Source organism: Ursus maritimus, unplaced genomic scaffold (assembly GCF_017311325.1).
Source record: "Ursus maritimus isolate PB19 unplaced genomic scaffold, ASM1731132v1 scaffold_1, whole genome shotgun sequence".
Lineage (NCBI taxonomy): Eukaryota > Metazoa > Chordata > Mammalia > Carnivora > Ursidae > Ursus > Ursus maritimus.
This window is the reverse complement of record NW_024423343.1, coordinates 61,879,357-61,902,397: the sequence shown is the minus strand read 5'-3', so window position 1 is coordinate 61,902,397 and position 23,041 is coordinate 61,879,357. Positions and strand designations below refer to the sequence as shown.

Genomic DNA, 23,041 nt, shown 5'->3' with positions numbered 1-23,041 from the left:
ACAGCCCTTCACAGAGGAGTCAGGCAGTTAGCCCTGGTTTCCGTTTTGAGAAAATTCAGTGTATTTTTCTGTACTGAAAAAGAAACGCAAGATGGAATAATGGGGTTAATACTTCACAACTCTTGAGCTCTTCCCTGAGTAAAGATCAAGTTGTGATTACCCAACACAGAGAAACTCATCTGAGGTTCCCTGGTTAATCTGAAATGTCATGTTTATATCATCAAAAACAATCCCTTCACAATTTGGTTTGACTCCCAGGTTTCTTTATTTTTTTTTCACAAGAGACTCTTAAGACTTTACTGGCAAAATTGAAGTGTGTTTCTAAACACCCAGGAACATTTTCAGGGCTGCCAGCATCCGGCCTTCCTGAATCCCACAGGTTTCCTTAAAATGCCATGCCATCAAAGCTGGATGAATAAAGCAGCATGTAAAGAAGTACATTACAATTTAAATAATACGAACTATATACCCGTGGGTATAAAACAGAAGCGAATATTTCCTTAACAGAGCAGACTACGGAAAGTTGTTTTAAACACCGTACTGAGTTCTTACTATGTTGTTTTTATAAAAGGTGGGCCGGTGGTAGAACACCCTACTCATGGTTCCAGAAGCACGGGGCGTTCACACTAACCTCTCAGCCATGTGGGTTCAGAGGCCCGGGGCTTCCAGAGCCTTGATTTAGACACAACCCTGGCCTTCTGGTGAGAGCTAACGTGGGAACGTGTGATGTTAATTTACAAAGCCGTGTTACAGGACCTGAAGAGCATGAATAGAAGAAATACATTAATGTGCCCAGCATCCGGTCCTCAGAACTAAAGATGACATCTTCGGCTTGCTGGCAATTCCTAGGTGCGGTTTTCCTGCTGGCTTTCTTGGTGAAAACACACACCAGGGTAAGGAAAGGCGTTAGCAGTTACAGAGATAAACACCCCTCCTCCAACTGCAATCGGCTTATTCCACCCAGACTCGTGTTCCTCAAGCGCAGGTCTGACCATAGCACACTCCGGCAAAACCTGCCTCCCGACGAGGGAACTGGACACGATAGCAAAGCAGCCCCGCGCGCCACAGCTGCTCCCGTCCGGGGACACCAGGCTGCCCGTACCGTTGCTTCTGACGGCAAGGCCTCCCCAGTTACCGCAAGCCCTGGCACAGTGTTCTTGGCTGCTTTCACTAACCAATCGCCGTTTTCCAATTTCATTTTTTACGTATGATTACATGCAGCCTTTCCACCAGTTCTTTCTGTTTGTTGTATTTTTGTTTATAAACGAAGTAGGAACGACTTTTCGCACTCCTGGAGCCCTGCCATCTTCAGAGAGTCGTCGGATCTCCGGGCACTGAAGGCCGGGGCTGAGGGGAACCAGGAGGGCCGTCCCCTCGGGCCCGCTGGGAATCCCTGCAAACCCAGACAGCGCTGACTTGGAGGTGGCTGAGGGGACGCCTCCAGTCCGCTGGGTGGGCACCGCGCCTCTGGGTACCTGGGCCCTGCTCAGCAGCACGCAGCAAACCCCGAGCAAGAAGCAGGGCCCAGACCCCTGGGGGCCAAGTGAAGAAGTGGCAAGACCTGGGACGGTGGCTGCCACCACTCCCTGGGCTCGTGTCCTTCTTGAAATACCGCCACCCTGCTCATAGGAGTAGTTCTCTCACTACTCTGGTAGTGGTGTTTCAGTGCACCATGAACAGAACACAACTCTTCAGGGGCCAAAGGGTGACACACTTGGCGTGGGCTACGTGGCCCCTACTCAGAGGCATACTCTGACGTCCTGACGGCTTCTAGTGACAACTACACTCCCCGATCATTTACTTCAACGGCTTCGAGCCACGGTTTCACAGGCTATAAAATGGGGAGCTCAGAACATATACGGTAGATTCTGTCATGGTCCTTGTTGGCTGCCTACCCCACATCCACACCCATCCATCCTTCTCTGCCAGAACCCTGATTTTGTTTGCCAGGCCTCAGGGGATTAATCGTGCTGCTCTAAGCCAAGTATGCTGCTTGGCTCCTCTTAACCAGTGCGGGATCTGAGGGTCTGCCCTAATCCTGGCCCGTAAGATCCAAGGGGGGCACACTGCAAGCTCTTGCACAGAAGTTCTTCGCCTGTATAGAAGAACCACCATACAAGGCTCCTTTACTCCCCTCTCCCCAGCCTGGTGAGGACACTGTCATTGAGGATGAGATGCTGGGACTGAGTAGCCCATGGGGACAGGCTCTGGCCGACATACTGAGATGCAGGACAGAAAGCAGGACAGAGCCCACAACCTCTGGGATATCGCTGGGCTTCTGCGCCAACCCTGGAACCAAAATGCCCCAGACTTCTGTTATATGAGATAATTAAATGTCCTTATTGCTCAATCTCCTGCCCATCAAGCACTCTGGCATTTGCACCCAAAAGCTTCTTAACTCTGCAGTCACCTGTCTCTCCCCAGGCCCACCATGTTTATTCCTGCTTCCTGATGACTAAGGGTTAACCATTGCATCAGAGGCTAAAGGCACTGCCATCCCCAAAAGGACTCGGTAAAACCAGCAAGAAAACAATTTAGTACACAGTGCAATTCTGGAGTTTTAAACAGCTCTAGTATTAAGCATGGCTTTTAATGCCAAGGGCACAAATCAAAACAAATAAATGCCCAGGCAACTCAAGAGGAAAAAAAAAAAAAAAAAACACTGCAAGGAGAGTTTAATTCACTTTTTGGCCCATAGTTTCTGTTTTGGGCTACACTTACATAAACCTTCCAGAAACAGAACAATACACTTTTAAGAAAATAAGAGAAAGAAGTATCTTTGACTTTCGCTACTCAAAAGTGGAGTCCACAGACCAGGATCATCAGCATCGCTGAAGAGCCTCTGAGAAATGCGGACTCTCGGGTCCCACCGCAGACTTCCTGAGTCAGCATCTGCATTGCAGCAAGATCCCTAGTTGATGTGACGCACAGGGAAGCTGGAGAAGCACTGCTCAAGAGTATGGTCTTCCCAGCAGATGCTATGGCATGATTCGGTCTGACTGGATGATCTCAAAGTTGCCCAACGCCATGGCTTCCCTCTTTCACCTCTTAGATGCAGAGAACTCCAGCAGTGAGAGACAGTAGCAGGAAAAAAGTATTTATGCGTGCACACTCATGTATTTTATGACCGAGTAAGCACGAGGGCAATACTTTCAGAGACCTAAATCACCTCCCACAGAGAACTGACCCCATGATTCTCAAGGCTGTGTCAAGCAGGACAAATTCACACATGTGGCACACTCCAATCTGTACAAAATCTTTTGTTAAAATACAAGAACAGAACTTATGAGCACCATACATACTAACAGTCCATCAGTAACAGCTGCTCAGCAGAGCGCCAGGGCACAGAGAGGATGGGCTGCGGGTAGGTATCCTTCTCAGCGCAGATGTTTGGAGCACTATTCCTTTCTCAACCTCTGCTATGCAATTGTGTGAGGGTGATACATGATTAGAGCGATAACCTTGAATCTGCTCATCTTTTAAGTAAATGATAAACATATTGGCCCCTTATCTACTATTCGTAATCACTATTTCATTACGGATTGGGACACACCACCTGTCCTGTCTAGAAGGAAGGCTGGTACCCCAAGAAGGACCAGACAGAACCAAAAAGAATTCTCTGAAACCCTCGTTCTCCACCCAATCGCCTTTCCTCTAATCAGACTCCTGGTTTTCAACTCTACTTATTCCTCCTTGTACCCAAATGGTGTTCAGTGGCCTTCTTTGGCTCTAGAGGCTGCAGTCCCAACCACAGCATGGCGTCCCAGGCATCTACTCACAGAAAACACCATCTGCTGTATTTCCTGAGACTGGACCCCGGAGTCCCTTCTCGGCTGCTCTGAAAAACCCGTTTCCCATCCATGAATGAGGGAGGGAGAGGCAGTCCTGACCTTCTTTGAAACATCAGAAAATGACAATTCCATAGCCTTTTCTTACAACAAAAGAAGAAATTAGAAGACATCATATCCGTATTCCCTGAAGGAAGAGTTTCACCTTTCAAAATAAAAGAAACACAAAGAAGTAAACCTTTCCACGATCGGCCTCTCGTGTGGGTAGATTCTCAAAGTTGCCATCAAAGGTTTCCTTCAAATGTGCTAAATCTTAACTCATAAAGGATTTAACTAAATCTTAGCCACTTGTTTGTACTTCGTACACGAGTCAACATCCATTCACGATGCCACAGAGGAATAACAAGAAAATTTCAACGGGAGAATTATTGGTAAAAGTGCCGAGGATACACAAGCTGCCACTCAGTCCCTCATTTCTCATTCCCCCCATTCTCGCACTCGGGACAACACAGGCTTAACAGGGACAAAAAGATAGTAGGGTCAAGTGTTGGCTGATGTCGATTCACATTTGGTTCACCATTCAGTTGACTAATGCAATCAATCAGCCAAAGCGTGAAGGAAAACACTAGTTTAAGATGACAGCAAACCACAGATAATCCGCCCATCTATGTCGGAGCCACAGAACCCTTCACCAAAGCAGGTGAATTTCCAGTGACAAGAGGAGCCAGAGGCCATTCCTGGTGGGACACCAGCAGAAGACAGGGGTGCAGGAAGACTGGAGCGATAATTCCAGGCCAGCTATGCTGAAGGTGCCCAGCGAGAGCCAGCTTTCTCAAGTCCAATGACAGGCATGACCAAGAACTTACTAGTGGTCAGCTTTCTATCGAATGTGGTAATTATGATGAACAAAGGAAAACCACAGATGAGCTCCAAATCACAGATTCACTCTTCCCCGGCTCCCCAGTGCGGGCGGGATATCTGTAAAGACGCTCTGGTAAAGGCAGTCACAGGACAGATACTTGGCTTACTCTCCCCTCCGTGCCCAAGACCATCCTCTGATTTGAATGCTTTCAAACAGGGTAGAGAATTTCTTTAGTGACTGAGGCTAATGAAGGGCCACTCTAAGATTGTGATGTAAGACAGGTCCTGAAGAAAGTCTTGTCAATCTTCCTTATTCTTCGGTTAAAAAAAAACTGAGCCCCAGGGGGGCTGAACTGTCAAAAAGCACAGTGTGAAGAGCAGGGGTGGGTGAGGGGAGCCCAAGAGTAAGGAAGTGAGCCAAGGCCTGACAGAGCAGTCAGGAGATCTGAGAGTGATTGGCTCTTACGACCTTCAAAATGACTTTAAGGGCATCCAGAATTGCTCAGCAGTCCTCGGTGCCCCCCATCTCTAAGACCTACTCCGCTGAACCGTCAGAGCTGTTATAAGGAGAACACTAGGGAAGCGGATTAGACAGGTATCATTTCCCCAGCCAGACCCATGCTCTGAAGTCAACGGGGGCGCCCGGCTGGCTGTATTTGCAAAGACGGGCACAGGCAACTTAGATCAAATATTAATAAGTCTAAATTTCCAATGCAATATTCATATACCTGCAGGTGGTCTTTTTCATACAAATCTCCACTAACTAGCTCTAATATCAGAAGCTTTCAATAAACCAGAATGACCCATCTGTACACTCTACGAGAGATGGTCCCTACGGGAAATGGTTAAAATAGCACAATTCCAGTTGCCAGAAGCATTTAAAGCAACAATTTACATCATTTCCACAAAGTTTGGAGAAGGATTAGTTGAAGCTAACACAATTTTCAAAGAATCTGCAGATTTTTTAAATCTGCAATAAAGAAAACCTCACATTTAAGACTCTGAACACTAGGGGCGCCTGGGTGGTACAGCGGTTAAGTGTCTGCCTTCGGCTCAGGGCGTGATCCTGGCGTTATGCGATCGAGCCCCACATCAGGCTCCTCCGCTATGAGCCTGCTTCTTCCTCTCCCACTCCCCCTGCTTGTGTTCCCTCTCTCGCTGGCTGTCTCTATCTCTGTTGAATAAATAAGTAAAATCTTTAAAAAAAAAAAAAAAAGACTCTGAACACTAAAGAGTCACAAACTACGACGGTCACAGTGTTCACTTCTGCTGCTCAGTATTCTTCTAATCTACATTTACTAAATAGACATATTTTCATTCATTCATTCAACGACGATTTACTGAGTTCTTACTAAGTGTCATTTCCAGTTCTGAACACTGGGACTATAGACCAGAAACCCCTCCTTCATGAAGCTGACCTTCAAGCTGGGGCAGCAGCGGGAAGCAGAGGTAAAATACGGTCAGTGAGCAAAATTCCTAAGTGCGACACACAGCAGTGCTTCTCAGCTCTTCGTGAGCATCACGACCACCTGACGGCTTCTTCACATACACACCACAGGGCTCCACTCCTCCCCAAGTCTCAGACTCAGCAGTTCCAGGGTTGGAAGAGCACAGAATTTATGTTTTTAACAAGTTCCCAAGGTGATGGTGACACCTGGAAAACACTAACACGGTGTACACTGATGTACGCAATAAAGAAAAAGAGAGCAGGAGGTAGGGAGTCCAGGGTAGAGGAGTCTGCAATTTACCAAAGACCGGCCATGGACGCCTCACTGATGTAACATGTGCACTAAGATCTGAAGGAGGTACTGGAAAGACTATTCAGATGGGGCAGCCAGTGCAAAGGTCCTGAGGCAGCAGCATGCATGGCAAGGAGGCCAGTTTGACTGGAATGGAGTGAGGGAGAAGATGAAGGAAGAGATGAGATCAACAAGATCATGTTAGGGGCCAGATCTTGTAAGGCCAGGTGGGCCATCATAAGAGTTGTGACTTCACTCTGAGATGGGAAGGCAGTGGAGGGCTTTGAGTAAAGGCATGACACAAGCCGACTTAGTTTAACGGCATCAGTCCGGCTGCCATGCAGAGAACAGAGGAGCAAGAGTGCTCTTAAGGGTAAGAGACCACCTCAATAACCCAGGCAAGAGCTGCTGGTGGCCCAGACCAGGATGACAGGGGAGGTGGGGAGACGGGGTCAACAAGAGGATTTGCTGACAAACTGGACAGGATGGGTATGAGAGAAAGAGAAGGATCAGGGAACACCAACCCTGGCCTATTCTATGGAAGGACAGAGCTGCCATTAAAAGAAACAGGAAGACTGCAAGAAGGGCTTTCTGTTAGGGGGCAAAGGCGTGACAGAGCTTTTCTGTATTGAAAATTATACAAGCTTTAGAGTTAAAAGGAAACTTGAGAGGCCAAGAACCACATTTTATAGGTGATACAAACCATGGCCAGCAAAGGACTTGGCTGAGGGCACAGGTTAAGTTAGTGACCTGGAAAGCTAGACAGTCTTTGGCTACTGTGTCTTCAAGTATTCCGTGTACTCAAGTGTTAAATTTATATTGCAGAGAGTATAAACACGTTAACTCTATTCAGATTTCCTACAAATCTCTAACCTATGGCGTGATGTAGTAACTTCTAATATGTTACTGATCAAAAACACCTTTCCCCAAATCATTCCCATTTAAGATTTACTCCCCATGACAATCTATTACACTAGACCTAATGTGGCTAACCTAGATTCTCCAGGCATATGCATTTCCCTCCACTGACAAATTTTTGAAATTAAATTTGATAGTTAACTGTTTCATAGGTTTCACCTGATCTGTAAACTTAGGCCAGTAGACACGGTGTCTCCATTGCTGACCACCATATCTGCCCATAGGGCTAGGCCTGCACCACAGCAAACGCTCAATAAAAATCTGCCAACCAGGGTTCCTGGGTGGCTCAGTCGCTTAAGCGTCTGCCTTCAGCTCAGATCGTGATCCCGGGGTCCTGGGTTCAAATCCAGCATGGGGGGGGTCCCTGCTCAGCGGGGAGTCTGCTTGTTCCTCTCCCTCTGCCCGTCCCCCTGCTTGTGCTCACTCTATCCCTCTCTCCCTCTAATAAATAAATAAAACCTTAAAAGAAAAAAAAAGATCTGCCAATCACCACTTCAGGTGCATTAAACCCAATCAACCGATGTTCGCCTTTTCACCAGGGAAGGGCTGTTTTTTTGTTCTAACAAATGCCAGTTCTGGGAAGCAGACAAACAAATGAAGAAATGACCATGCAAAGAACTGAGCTGGACCGCTCTGCTCTTAGTCTAACAACTCTTGTTTTTCCCAGACATCAGCAGCTTGTGGTAATATATAAAATGTAATTTAACAATGACACTGCAGGCCTTTAAAGGCAGGAAGGAAGAAAGGAAGAGAAGAAGGAAGGAAAGAAGGGAAGGCGGGAAGGAAGGAAGAAGGAAGACCAAGCCCCGTCTGCCCCATGTCCTCCCAGACGCTCCTCCTTGAAGCTCCGCCACGTGCCCCATGCATGTGCACAGCTGCGGCAAGACTGCAGCGGACAAGCAGAGCAAAGAGCTTCCCCCCATCACGTTCACCCGGTCGGCCTTCCTCAAGCGGCTGCTCCAACAACTGCTAGCAGCTGCTCAAAGATGGGAAGCTGCTCAAAATCTCCCCAAGCATTTCTCACTGATGATAGACACGTGGAGTGGAAAACCGGGTTTCCAGAATTGAACACATTCTTGCTTCATGCGAGGGGTTGCACCACGTATTACCACTGATTTGTCAAGATCCCAAAATTCAGGGAGCTACATTAATTTGCTGTCCCTATTTATTTAAACAAAGAAACAAAAAATGTATGTATGAAAATTCTGACGTAATTCATTAAGCCATAATTCACATAATTATCAACTTCCTGAAAGTCAAAAAACATACATTTTGGTTCACTATAAAGCACGTTATGCCCTCCAAAGATCTTCATTTGCACTTGGACTCTATGTTCTGAGTGTGCCACAGTTGTTAATTCTGTGCGTCGCTTCGCTCTTCCTCAACTGTAGTCATCATTTCGTGCGCAGCTAGCTGCCTAACACAGAGCTTGCCTTCCAGCAGGAAGCAGAAAAGCATGAGCGGGCAAGACCGGAAAAGCAAGCAGGGCCTTCATAGGCCATACTAGGGAGCTAAGGGCTTTATTCCACCAGCAACAGTTTTAAACTTTGTGCAAGGGAATTATATGGTCAGATCTGCACTGCACATTTTTCACTCTGGTGATATGGGGGGAATCAATGGGGTAAAGAAACAGGGAGAGCAAAATGATGTGGCAGGGTCAGAGAGAAGGCCGCCAGCCTTGCCTCCCTAGCCTCTTCCCTGTGATCTTACAACGTCCTAAATAATTAAAGGGCCCCACCTCCATTTCAATACAAAAGCAATGTGAGCTACTTAATTCTAAAATGGACTGTGCGTTAATTCCTTTAGCCCTCTAGTATTTTTCCATTGTTTGGATATGGAAACTGAGGCACAGAGTACTTAAATAACTTAGTCACAGGGCTAGAGGGAGTGAAACCACAGCAGTCTGATGTCAGAGCCCTGCTCCAGGCCAAAGCATCCACAGATACAAAGACATCGTCATTTCCTGATTCGGATGCCTCGGGGGCCTTCAGACCTTTCTGATATGAATCAGAGGCTGCTGCCTCGCTTGCACACAGGGAGCCCATATTACCTTGCATGAAGCAGCAGCCCCTCCTAGCAAAAGAAATACTCCTTCCACCCCAATCCCCCATCCCCCATCGACATGCATTCACCAGAGCACAGAAAGAAAACAAAAGAACCTAACAGCTATGGGAATAAAAATGCCACCACCACCACCAACAATGAAAAAAACCCCCACACCAAACAACAAAAACAAAACAAAACACAAAAACAAAAAACAAAAAAAGCACAACTCCACCACTACATGCACCTTCCTCTGGCTCCTTGAAAATAACCAGAGTACTGGAAGCAAGTTAAATCTAGTTGCATGTTTTCCTGGCCGAAGTTTTAGTCATAATTGTCCAAGACGCAGACTGAAGTTCAAGATGTACTCAAAGGCTGACTAAGGATATAATCTCCCTCCCAAAAAAGAGAGACACTACCCAAAGTCATACCAATGTGCCTTAGACGGTGAAAAACCTAAGGCGTACATAAGCTTGACTTGGATGGTCTCAGATACATTGAGATAGATGTAATGATAACTTTCCAAACTTCTGAAGTATTAGGCTGACTTAGCTCAGTCAAATTTGTTATGAAAAACTAGGAACGGGAATCACATTTACACACGCATACACACAGTTAAAAGGCAAATGTAAGAAAGTTAGCTTAAGATCTACCTTATATAATGCAGTGGTATGCTTCTAGAAAGTTCTTCAGAAAGCAAATGTTCTGAAATCAACATTTTAATAGTACATTAACAGTGGTCACTATTTAAAAGAATCCCAGGATAAATATATTTGCAGTGACCACCCCAAAGTGACCTGTTTTTACGAATTTCTGCTTAGAATAGTGTCTCTCATTAATTCCAGACAAACAGGCTTAGTCACTTGCCAGACAAAGATCTAAGCTCTTCCTGACAGTATGACAGAACATTAGATTGGAAAATAAAATGCTAGGCCGTGGGAAGAGCATGACTTTCAAATAGCCACTCCTTCTATCACGTGTTGTAGCAAACACCTTTACGTTTACCAAGGCATCCTATCCAAGTTCATTACCAGGAAGTCTCACATTCAGGTTCTCCGAGCACAGAAAATATAATAAGAAGCAAAGCATTTCCTTTTAAACTCGGAGTAGGCAGTCCTCAAATTTTAACTGATTATCTCAAACCTGAAGTTTTCCAGTCTCAAAAAGAGTGTGGTGTCACTACTATGCATAATTTGACACCAAATGACACCCGAGATGATTGCTTCTTCCATACCCTAACCTTATCAGAGACTTGTGTCTCAAATTGAAGGAGCAGAAAGGGACAGGGTGCCGAGTATGTTCCCTGCTGGAATCGCTATGCAGAGGTGCAGAGAAGCTCCTGATGGCTGCTGGGTTTCCATCCTAAACGGAGACCATTTATACGCAGATTTAAGGCTGTCTTCCTAGAAATCCCAAGGACATGGGGTCACAGGCTCTGGAGCCAGATCCCGGAATCTGAAGCCTACTTGTGACCTGGGCAACTTACTTCCCCTCTCTGTACCTTAGTTTCTTGTCTATAAAATGGGCACATTTACAGGGCTGCGGTGAACGAATCACAAGGTGCTCAGCACACAGAACCCGGCCTGAAACACAGGAAGCACTCAATACACATTATTACTGATTTTACACCCCCAGCCAATAGCAATGTATATAATTCCCACAAAATTCGTATTTCTAGGAACAGAATCAAGCATATTTGCCTTATTCACCATGCTTGTTGGCTGTATGAGAGTTTCTCGTGGTCTGAACCAGGAATTTTAATTTCCTCTTTTCTTTTTTTTTTTTTTTTTAGGTTTTATTTATTTATTTGACAGAGAGGGAGCGAGAGAGCGTGCCCACAAGCAGGGGGAGCCACAGGCAGAGGGAGAAGCAGGCTCCCTGCTGAGCAGAGAACCTGACGCAGGGCTCAATCCCAGGACCCTGGGATCATGACCTGAGCCAAAGGCAGACGCTTAACCAACTGAGCCACCCAGGCACCCCTTAACTTCCCTTTTTCTAATAAAAAGTTCTGAGAAAGGAAATACATAAATGGTAGAGTGATTTAAATAAAAATGTTATGTTTTCTATGAGAACAGCACAAATAGTCTTTTTAAAAACAATGCTCATAATAATACTCTCAGGGTAAACAAATAGTACATTCAAAGAAGTAAATGCAAACTTTCTCCCCTGCTTAAATTTTATTTCAAAAAATAGGGCCTTAAAGAACATAAGGATGTAAAGAGAAAGGGCACAAACAGCCTGAACAAAAGCAAAGTATTATCTACCCAAGTATAATAGGTAGCTTTCAACTCTCCCATCCACCTCCCCTACTTCACCCACCAGGCTTAGAGGGCAGCAAAAGACCCCAAGACTCCTGGTCCCCGTTTCTGTTCAGGCAGTAACCAACTGCCTGGCCAAGAAAGTGAAACTCCTAGAAAACAGAGACAGCAGCAGCCCTCTGTCTGTTCCAAGGAAGCACTGCATATGTTTTCTTAAAGCAATAACCTTATTTTATAGTTAGAACCAATAATTAGAAGTAATTTTAAGTACCATAGGAATTCAATGTTGTGCTCAGGTTAGAGAACATGGAAAAAATTAAATACGAATTCTAGAAAGCCACAGCCCCCGAGATGTAGAAACTGTACAATTTAAATGCCTGTTAACCCAGGGCGCCTGGATGGCTCAGGCAGCTAAGTGACCGACTCTTGATTTCAGCTCAGGTCATGATCGAGCCCCACATCAGGCTCCATGCTGGGCGTGGAGCCTGCTTGAGATTCTCTCTCTCCCTCTCCCCTCCCATCCCCCCCCCCCAGCTCGCACTCGCTCGCTTGCTCTCTCAAAAAATAAATAAATAAATAAATAAATAAATAAATAAATAAAAATAAATAAATGCCTGTTAACCTACCATTATCCACCTGGGAAAGGGCCACTTCAGTTCATGGTATGGCACACGCAGGAAGTCACACACACAAAAGGGATGCCAGCGAGAGCCCAGAATGGAGGTACGCCGAGTGTTCACTATGTGCCAGGCGCTGTTCTTGGCACTTCACACACGGACTCATCTCGTCCTCACAATCCAGGTGGTGGCTTTCCACACGCACCCTCTGAACCCAGCAGCCCCCACGGTGCAAGTGTAGACAGGGTGACACTCAACACCACCACCCACGGTGAGGAGAGAAAACCCAAGGCCCAAGGGGGGAGAAAAAGCCACGAAATCTTACTTCAGGGGATCCCAACTGAGAAAAAGAAAAGGCCGATGGGCTACAGAAGGCCCAGAGAAAGAGCTCAGGTCATTAATCTGACAAGAATAATAGATGAAGTGACTGGCAAAGCACCAAGTGGCAGAAGAAGGCAAGGGTTACCCGCCTTCACATTTCAAAGGCAGTTCACTGCTATTTGGACCCTCTTAGTGAGCAATGATCGGTTCATCACCAAAGAGAGAAAATTAGTCGTACTTCCTTATCAGCTTAGAGCAAGATTAATGACAAGTTAACTTCCAAGTGCCATAATTAATAATTAGCTTTTTATAACTCATGAAAGCCCCTCAGAGCTGAACCCCCTGCAAGACTAATTTGAGGTACATATGATCCCCTGGCGGTGCAGGGGAGGGTCAGTGCGAGCCTGTCGGCTGCAGTGAAAGCAGTAACGGCAGGGATGGTAAGAAGAGTAGCACAAGTACCACAACGGCTGTTGTGTGCCCACCGTGCGCCAGCCAGTTCCCATCGCTGGATGGGAAGAGTCGCATTCGATTCCACAGAAAGAGCTGTGGGGGATGAGATCCGTATCCCTCTCTAAGGAAACGGAGTCTGAAAGAAGTTGAGCAGCCTGACCAAGGTCACAGAACCTGAGTGGTGACCTGGGATTTTCAACCCTGCCAGTTCATCTGAGACCTTGCACCTTGAACTTGAATCCTCGGAGGTGGGAGAGTTTGAAGCTTCTGTCCACAAATGTTTTCAGTTGCCACTCGTTTTGTTGAAGTTTTTTGTTTTTGATTTTGTTTTCCTAAATGTCCCTAGCCTGTGGGGTAAGGGCCACCCTCTAGAGTAAGAACAAGAGATGTCGGAGTGCCTGGGTGACTCAGTCGGTTAAGCATCTGCCTCCGGCTCAGGTCATGATCCTGGGGTCCTAGGATCAAGGCTGCATCACATCAGGCTCCCTGCTCAGGGGGAGCCTGCTTCTCCCTCTCCCTCTGCCTGCCACTCCCCCTGCTCTTGCTCGCTCTCTCTTCATCAAATAAATAAATAAAATCTTTTTTAAAAAAGATATGCATACATAAGGCACTAACTTTGGTGACTCGAACAAAATTCAGTGTTAGTAATAAGAGCACCAGAGTACAGGGGGAAGACACGTGGGTCAATGATCATTACGGATGCCAAGTGATGGGTATACAGGAGGTTCTTCTTCCTCTCTTCTACTTTAGGCTACGTATGAAAATTGTTATAATAAAAGGTTTAAAAATGACTATTTGACAGCTTATGAAGTTTATTAAGTCATCTGTTTTCCCAGGTCATACTGTCACACAATTCAAAATCCAAAATGCTATAAAAGGTACACACTACACAGTCCCCCTTCCCCATTATCCTTCTAATGTTTCTTTGTGTAAATATAGAGATATTCTTATTGCTCCCCATTTCTTTCACAAAAGGTGACATATTATACACATTCTATTTCACCTTGTATTTATTTAACCACGTAGTCTGGAGACTTTTTCTTTCTGTGAGTGTACAGCAGGCTTTTCATTCTCCATTACAGTCGGTGGCTCCCCCATAACGTACACAGGCCACCTATCATATTTAACTGGGACGCCGACGTTGTTTCCAATCGACTGCAATCACAAACAGTGCTCCAATAAATAAGCTTATAATGTGTATCCCTGCCTGTTGCACATTTTTGGGGTATAATAAGCATTCCTCACATTTATTTACTTATCGTCACCACCATATCAGCAGTCATTTCATGGGACATGAAGCTTACATAATTTGGAAAACCCTCTGAAAAACAGACAATACAAAATTAGGTATAAATATATCTACTTCTTTAAAATCAAAAATTCATACCAATCCACTAGCATCCCAAAGATTAATAAGTTCCTTTCTTCTAAAATAGTTTCAGACAGTTAAACAAAAATGCCTACATAGAAATACCTCCTGACTGCAAGTCCGCTTCTCCTCTCCACCTAGAACACTCTGCAGCTCCCAGAAACACACAGCACTTATAGGACCCTGAACCCTACGTTTCCACGGGTGCACAGGATATCAGTGTCTTCTCGAATAATAGGCATTATCATCACCATCTCACAGATGGGGAAACTGAGGCTCACAGAGGTAACAGCCTGCCCCACACTGCTCTGTGGGTCTGGAACCAGGCCTGTTTGATTCCGAGGCCTTTGTGTTTAACGGAGACAGAGTGCCTCCACAGGGGTCTCAAGCCAATGACCGTATTTGACTAAATGTATCTTTTCAAAGAGAGGAATAATAAAAGATAACGCTTTCATTATTAGTTTTCCAGGGAAGAAACATTTGATTTGAAACAAATTCCAGTTTCCCTTTTGTATTTTTAAAACATCTTTTCTCTCCTTTATAAGGAAATAAATGAAAGTCCCCTTGAATGTACCCAACTAAATACAGAGCCCAAGGTCAGCACTGTGCCTGTCATATAGGCCAGGCATCACCTGACAGGTTCCCTGGCACCTAGAGAGGGACAAACAATGAATCAAAGAGATGACTCAAGGCTTACCCTTTGTGTTGGGGGTGTGTTTGTTTTCTGCTGCGCTCTCACATTTCTAATAATACCCCAGAGCCTCCCGTTTGTCTAGAAACAAGACTAGAACTAAGGACTCTGATCAACTCTGCTCTAAGAACTTGACATGCAAAGACCCTAAGCCCTAAATACTGGAAGAGAGGCCTCTTCTGCTCCAACTCAGAAAGCTGCAGAGCAGGCTGATGAAACATTTGGGGCGAGCTTCGGCGCTCTTCAACGACAGGACCACGTGAGCGATTCGCACCAAGGATGCTGCCAGGACGCGCTGCTAGTGACATTCGGTGCCTGGAAGCCAGAGGGCTGAGTGACCTGCGATGATGGGGACAGTGAGGTGCAAGGAAGGCCAGTCTAGTTAAAAATGCAAAAAACAGAGATGGCTGAGAGGAGGGTGGAGGCAGGCCTTCCTGGACATGGAGTGAAACAAGAGCCAATACAGATATGGCTCCATTTTATCCCGGGCCTTTCCGGGTACTCCAGGTACAATAACAAAATGAGAAGTGCTGCACACAGAGGACACTCGTCTGGTGCATTCCCTCTATGGACACGCGCTGCACCTGCCTGCCGACTGCCATCAGCAGCCACGCACGGGCTGCCCTAAGACCAAAAGAACCCACAGGCTTGAGTTGGGTTCCCAGTGCTTTTAGCCACCTCTTCAGAAATCACAGGGCTTAAATTAATAGAAGGGTACAGTGTTTGAAACTTCCAAACTCATCAGAAAAACTCTCAAAAGTGCTTTTCTTGCAGTCAGATAAATATCACCTTTATTCAACCTGAAAGGTAGAAAAAATAAAACTGAAAGTAAAATCGTCTTTCTCAAAAGGCTATGTTCTAAAATAGCACTGTTTACTGGATCATCTAAGAAAAATTTATCAAAACAATAGGGGGGGAAAAGGGGGTGCCTAAGTAGCTCAGTCGGTAAGGCATCCAACTCTTGGTTTCAGCTCAGGTCACAATCTCAGGGTCATGAGATCAAGCCCTACATCGGGCTCCAAGCTCTGCGGGGAGTCTGCTTGAGTTTCTCTCTCCCTCTTCCTTTGTCCCTCCCCACTGCTTACTCTCTCTCTCTAAAATAAACAAATAAATCTTAAAAAATAGTAATATAGGAAAAAATGTTCTCCTCAGACCCAAACGTTCTAGAACAGGGCAGCCCAGATACATTCTTTTTTTTTTTTTTAAAGATTTTATTTATTTATTTGACAGAGAGAGAGAGACAGCCAGAGAGAGAGGGAACACGAGCAGAGGCAGCGGGAGAGGGAGAAGCAGGCTCCCAGCGGAGAAGCCCGATGCGGAGCTTGATCCCAGGACCCCGGGATCACGCCCTGAGCCGAAGGCAGACGCTCAGTGACTGAGCCACCCAAGCACCCCATCCCCAGATACATTCTTAAAACAGATCACAGGCATCCATTCATTCATTTATTCATTCACTCATTATTGATTTTGAATGATAATGAATGATATTCCTTGAAGTGATTTAATAATGATATTCCTTGAAACTGTAACATTTCTGTCAAAAGAATTTCTATTTTTCTCAGCTTTACCTGCTATTTGTACCGAACCATCCTCACCCAGAAGAATATTACCAGCTTTCAAATCCCTGTTAGAAAAAAAAAAAAAAAAATGGAGAATGAATATGGAATACAGACACTATATTGCATGAATTCACTCAGAGAGATTTAAAAACATACCACATAATGTTGCTATTTAACATAATTAACATTTTATAAATATTAAAATTATATCACAGATTTTTAAAGTTACAGGGATAAATTATGATTTTATAGTTTGCTCCTGGGAGATAGGATTTTAGTAACAAATATATATACGTATATTTTTTTTAGAAAGTTTTTTTTTTTTTTAAGATTTTATTTGACAGAGAGAGACAGCCAGCAAGAGAGGGAACACAAGCAGGGGGAGTGGGAGAGGAAGAAGCAGGCTCCTAGCAGAGGAGCCTGATGTGGGGCTCGATCCCAGAACGCCGGGATCACGCCCTGAGCCGAAGGCAGATGCTTAACGACTGTGCCACCCAGGCACGCCTAGTAACAAATATTTTATACGGAATCATCATCCAAATTGAATTAAATCACTAGTGAGTACGTTCTTTATGTTATAGAGTTAGAGACTGTCCATTAACTCACCATACTATCACTTTATCAAGAATGAAAGCTGATAATTCTGTGTAAAACTGTTCTACTTCCACTCAAATGTGTCTGTGATGCAATTCCAAATTAACCCCAGCAGCTTCCTCAACAATGGATTGGATCAGTGTTTCCTCTGGGGAGATACTGATTATAAATACTAATTACAATATTCTATATTTCTTCACCACATAGGAGTCTTACTACTTCAAAAGAAAAAGGACAAGTTACAAGTTTGATATCCAAGGTAGTATTTTTTTCTAAGTACTGAAACACATGGCAGACATCCCGACATGTATCGGCCACGCAGAGCTCAAGACAGGGGAATTACCACGTCAGCATCACTAATAAAGGTGATTTACTCACAGCTATCCCTAAGGGTCCAAGCAACATGAACCCTCTTGAAACATCAAACACTCATATTCTAGGCTGTTTGGCTATTGAAGGAATGAACATTTCAGGCCACAAAAGAAGATGAAATTAGCTCCCCCTCCTTTCTTCACACCACCATGCCCAAAGTAACGAACATTTTACAGTGTCTGGAACGGTTCTGCCTACACTAGGAAGGCAGAGATGTCATCCTGCTCAACTGAGCCGACTTCAAGAGGAGCATGTTAACTGATTTTTTTAAATGAGTTCTCTCGGTACTTTTTATGTTCTGCTTCTATTTCAGTGAGAGCAGATAAGCCAACCCTGAGGATACTAATATATTTCATCAAAATGTATTCGCTTGCTTCTTTCTTCAGGACTGTTTCCTCATCTATTCGGCCTAGCTTGGAGATACTGTTGCTGCCTCCCTGCAACACGTGTTTCCTTAATACTCCTTACAAGCTAGAGCTAAAGATACAAACGGCTGAACTTCAACATCGGTGCGGAAATCCTACCTGTGAATCTGACCATTTCTGTGCAGATAGTCTAAGCCTTCCAAAACCTCTTTAAGAATTGTTGCTATGATTGCCTCTTCCAGAACTCCATTCTTGTGTTCCCCTCGGTTGACGATGTATTTTATGATATCCAACATTGAACCTAGACAGAAGAAGTGGAAACTTTGTGTAAGCATCTTCGTTACCTTTCTAGGTTGGGCTCCACTATTTAGAAAATGAAGTGGAAATGTCAAAATATGTTTGTTTATTTAACACAATCCCCCCACCCCCCAAGGCATACAACTGCATGGCGGCACAGGACCAGAAACCCTACATCCAAGTCTGCGAGAGCACCTTCGGCGTGAGAAGAATTCCGGGTCAGGGACCACAAGCTTGCTCAGGGTCACCTCAGGGTTAGTTCCTTTCTCCTACACATACACAACTGGTTACAGGCTCAAAACAGGGTTCAAAATGTTTGAAGTGAAAAAACAAAGGAGGAAGAGGCCAGAGCCGTGACCTGATGAGAAAGAGAAGCGCAGATCTTTATGAATATCTGGAACACAAGTGGGAGGGAGGAAAAAAAAAGTATGTTGCCACCAGACCCCTGCTTACAACCAGAAGATTCCTTTCTGTGACTCTAGGCAAACTTTATTTTCATTTACTTGATGCATTAAGTGCTGAATTTCATAATGAAATAAATACACAGTACTTTGTTACCATAAACAGATTAGTATCCTTGGCACTGTGAATTCATGTTTCAACACATATTAATTAATATTCCAAACCTCCTGGTCATTTTAAAAGCCATAATTACCTGGGGGTTCAACATTTCTGAAGAGTTAACAAATAGCTTACCTCAGGACCTGAATTTGGCTCCGGGCTCTCTATGATTAACTGGGAGAACTGAGTTTCCCCATCAGCTATTACTACACCAGACGAGCTGCCTGCCCCTCATTAAGAGATTTAATGTGATAAAATATTATAAAAGAAAACAAATGCATATTTCCCCCTCAGAGAAGCATCTATTTATTCATTGATTCTTAAACTTATTAATAATCTGGAAAACGAGACTTCCAAAAATGTTTTGTTTTTATCTTACAAGGATATACCGTACAAGCGTGCACGTGTTTCTGGCCTGCTGAAAGAAAAACGAGCAAGAGTCCGCATCTGCCCCGGACTCCCGGACCTGTGGAAACCCGCTTCAAACCTGTTCTTCTTACCTAAAGCCCGGGGAGACTGACTAAATTGGATTCTTTTAAAAAGACAATGACAATTTCTTTCAAGTCCTCAGGCAAGGCAATAGGGAATATTTTCGAGCTTATAAAAGGTTAATTGGGATCAAAATAAAGACAGGAAGTAAAATCCTCAGCTTGAGCTGAGTATTTGGGGCTGCCCAGGGCCCCAGGTAGGCAGAATTTCTCAGTCTCCTCCGAGCTGGGGGAACCCCGCAAGAAGAGGCTCGGTGAGGGACATCTTCCTGCCAAAGGAGGGGCCTCCGCAGAGCCCAGGGGCAGTCCTGACCGTCAAACCCTGCAGTCTGGCTCCAGCAGGCTGTCTTTTTCTTTTTTCCCTTGTTTCTTTCATGTTTAATTAAAAACCAAAGTAGGCACTCAAGGAAACAATGACTAATAGGATTGACAAGACTGGGAACAGAACCGGACTCAGCTCTCCCAGGCTCCCCACTGAGACCTGCACAAGCAGACCCAAGGCAATTACAGAGCATTTGTCCTCTCGGTTCGGGGCCTCTGCTGGATCCAAGGGTTTCTTTAAAAAAAAAAAAAATTAAGATGCCCCCCCACCCCACCCCGAGTTGGCCTTCCCTGGAACTAGGTCTGCAGATTAAAATGGTAACCACAATACAAATTCTGCAGTGCCAGTTTGGGCTTCATCCAGGCACCACAACATGCTCTGCTCCTAAACCACACTTCATGTCTGCGAAAGGTACAGAAGGAGTGAGAGATGGGGGTATGCTGGGTGTTACAAAGAAAATCACTTGGGCTTTCTAAACTTCAATTTCCGCGTCTGTAAAATGAAGGTGATAATTCTCGTGGCGTCGCGTAGCTTTTAAGTCAACAGGTCCCAGCACCATTTCTTTCCAGCGCTAACAACTACTGTGCAGGTGACCTTGGGCAAGCTGCCTAACTCTCCCGAGCTTTGGGGAACTTTCTGAGAAGCAGGGACGGTGACACCGGCTATTCAAAGACACTGTCCAGATTCGATGAAACGAGAGGTTAGTAAATTGCCTTGAACGGGACCTAGCCAGAGAGTAAGCGTTCAATAAAGGTAATGGTTCTCATTACCATCCTCTATCAAATAGTGATGTTAAAAGATTAAAAGAAAAAACATGGGAATGTGAAAGTGTCTTGTAAGGTAAATTGTCAGTGGCTTTCATAACTTCAGTGACCTGGGGCCAGAGGGAAAGTTCTTCTGCCTTTTCAAATGCAAACATAGGATGAAAACAGTGCCACTGCTGACTAACATAACATAAAAAAAAAATTATTTAAAAAATAATAATAATAAATAAATAAATATTTGGTAGAACTTCCCTGGGGGGAAAAAAAAGGAAAAAAGAAAATAGTGCCACTGCTGATCAACACTGCAACCGTTAGCATGAAGCTCTTCTCCATTTCAATTGAAACAATATTCACTGAGCACCCACAGGGTGCCAGCTCAGTACAGGAGAAGGACAGGAGACCGCGCTCTCCTGGGCAAGTCGGCAATCTAACCTCCATCTGCGCTGTCCGCCACACAGCCATGAGCCAGCTGTGGTTATTTAAATAGAAGCTAATTAAAATTGAAGCGAAATTCAGAGCCTCAGTAACACCAGCCCCGTGTCAAGTATTCAAGGGCCACAAGTGCCTACTAGAAACTAGAGAGCACGGCTCTAGAACATTTCCATTACCACAGAACTCTGAATGAACAGCGCTGGAAGAATTCATTATATTGCGATGTAGGAAGGACTTGAATCATATTAAAAACAAAGAGTTTAAAGAGGAAAGACTGATTAACTCTTCTGATGAGAGTCGGGGTGGCTGCAGAGAGAATGTGACCTGCTCGGACTTCAGCACCTGGAGAGGGAAGGACAGACATCTAGGGCTGAGGAGCCGCAGAGGTGAGGTGTGGGGAAGGTGGGGCGTTGGAGGTACTGAAGGAGCCTCCCCTCCACCTTCTTGGTGTAAAAGGGCACAGGTAGTCTAGGCAGTGAAATCTGGGCTTTATTCTCTAAGTAAATAATAAACAAGCAAAACTTTTAAATACAAAAGGGAGGGGACCAAATTTAAAGTCTTATTCAATATGCTGGCTCACACAAAAGGAAAAAAAAATCAAAATAAGAACAAGCAAATAACAAAACCTACTTACCTCCACTTAGTAATTTCATGACCAGCCAAAGTTCATCTTTTACCACAAAAGAGGTGTAATAGGTCACTACATTGGGATGGCTGCATTGACTCATGGCTTGAATTTCTTTCTATAAAAACAAAACAAAACAAAACATGACATAGTACCATGGGGTCGAAAATCAGCAAACAAAACAGAAGGGAAACCACAACTGAGTACCTGGGCACTTTTGCTACTTAAAAGCATACCTGGGGGGCTGCCTAAACCTTTAGCTCAACGAAGCTCCATGAGAACTAATTCACCCTCATCATTAACGTGCTGCAATTGAAAAAGGCCTCTTCAGGAGCCCAGAGAGCCCTGTGGACCAAGAAACCACAGAGCCACTGTGGACCTGAAGAACGGGGCAGAGAAACTTCAGCCGGGCCCATCACCCAGATGGCCCCTACTCTGCAGCAGAGAGCTCTGGCACTCAGGACTGGGTGCCTCCTACTTGCACTGGAGGCCTCGACAGAGAGAGAAAAGACCAATTGGGTCCTTAAAGGACTGGGTCCCATGGCAAGCCTCAACTCTAGGGGCTTAACTCCTCCCTCATCCAAACCTTGTTTCTGTCTCTTAGGACTGCTGTGATGTTGTAAATGAGCAAATACATATGAATATGCCAGAGCGTAATTTCCCAAAGTCTATTTCATGATAGATAGTCCATCAAGGAAAAAAAAGGGGGGGGGAGGCAGGCAAAGTGATAAGCTTGGGAAATATCATATCTCTCCCTCTAAAAAGGGTCACAGGGAATATCAGTACTGTCAGTGGTTCTGAGAAGTCCTGCAGTAGATATATTGGCATAGTTGAATCCATATTAACAATGCAGTTAAGGGGCACCTGGGTGGCACAGTCATTAAGCATCTGCCTTTGGCTCAGGGCGTGATCCCGGCGTTATGGGATCGAGCCCCACATCAGGCTCTTCCGCTGGGAGCCTGCTTCTTCCTCTCCCACTCCCCCTGCTTGTGTTCCCTCTCTCGCTGGCTGTCTCTCTCTATCAAATAAATAAATAAAATCTTTAAAAAAAATGCAGTTAAATAACACTTTGTGTGTCACAGTGTAGGAAACACTACTACTGAAGAGAAATAAACTTTCATACACAGACATAAAACAATGAAGTTCTGAAATCAAACAAATAGGCCACTTCAATAAACCACATTCTCCTACAATACTCAAGTTCCCCTTGGTTTTGATGCGTCATTTTAAGTTATTGCCAGATTTCTCCTATAACGCTACAGTCAAATGCTAACCCTCAAAGTCACCAGACCAGCATAACTGGCTTGCAAGGTGCTGTCCGAAAGCCACAAAAAATAACGTAAGTCATCAAAGAAACCTCATTTATGCTATTATGCATTTATGATGAAATAAAAGTGTATTTATGCATCTTACAAATATTTTCAATAATAACGAGCATGTAGTTAATTTTGAATTCACTTCTAATCTCCTGGCCAGAATATTCCAACGGAGCTGCAATCTTTACATAGCCAGTCCCACCTGATCTTCAAACTGCCAAGACTCTGTATGTCAGGTAACTTGGACAAGATACCATGAAGTATCCAAACACATACATTATGGTTTGT

General features: G+C 44.7%; 1 protein-coding gene across 3 annotated transcripts in view; it reads right to left on the bottom strand.

Annotated features, from left to right (window-relative positions):
• STK39 (serine/threonine kinase 39) overlaps nt 1-23,041 on the bottom strand; it is a 441,956-nt gene that overhangs the window by 190,621 nt on the left and 228,294 nt on the right. For all 3 annotated transcript variants that reach the window (XM_040644241.1, XM_008687066.2, XM_040644236.1), the window contains 3 exons: nt 21,447-21,555; nt 18,108-18,249; nt 16,627-16,682 (listed from right to left, as the gene is read on the bottom strand). In XM_040644241.1, the coding sequence (XP_040500175.1) occupies nt 16,627-16,682; nt 18,108-18,249; nt 21,447-21,555 (307 nt within the window). The remainder of the gene's footprint in view (nt 1-16,626; nt 16,683-18,107; nt 18,250-21,446; nt 21,556-23,041) is intronic.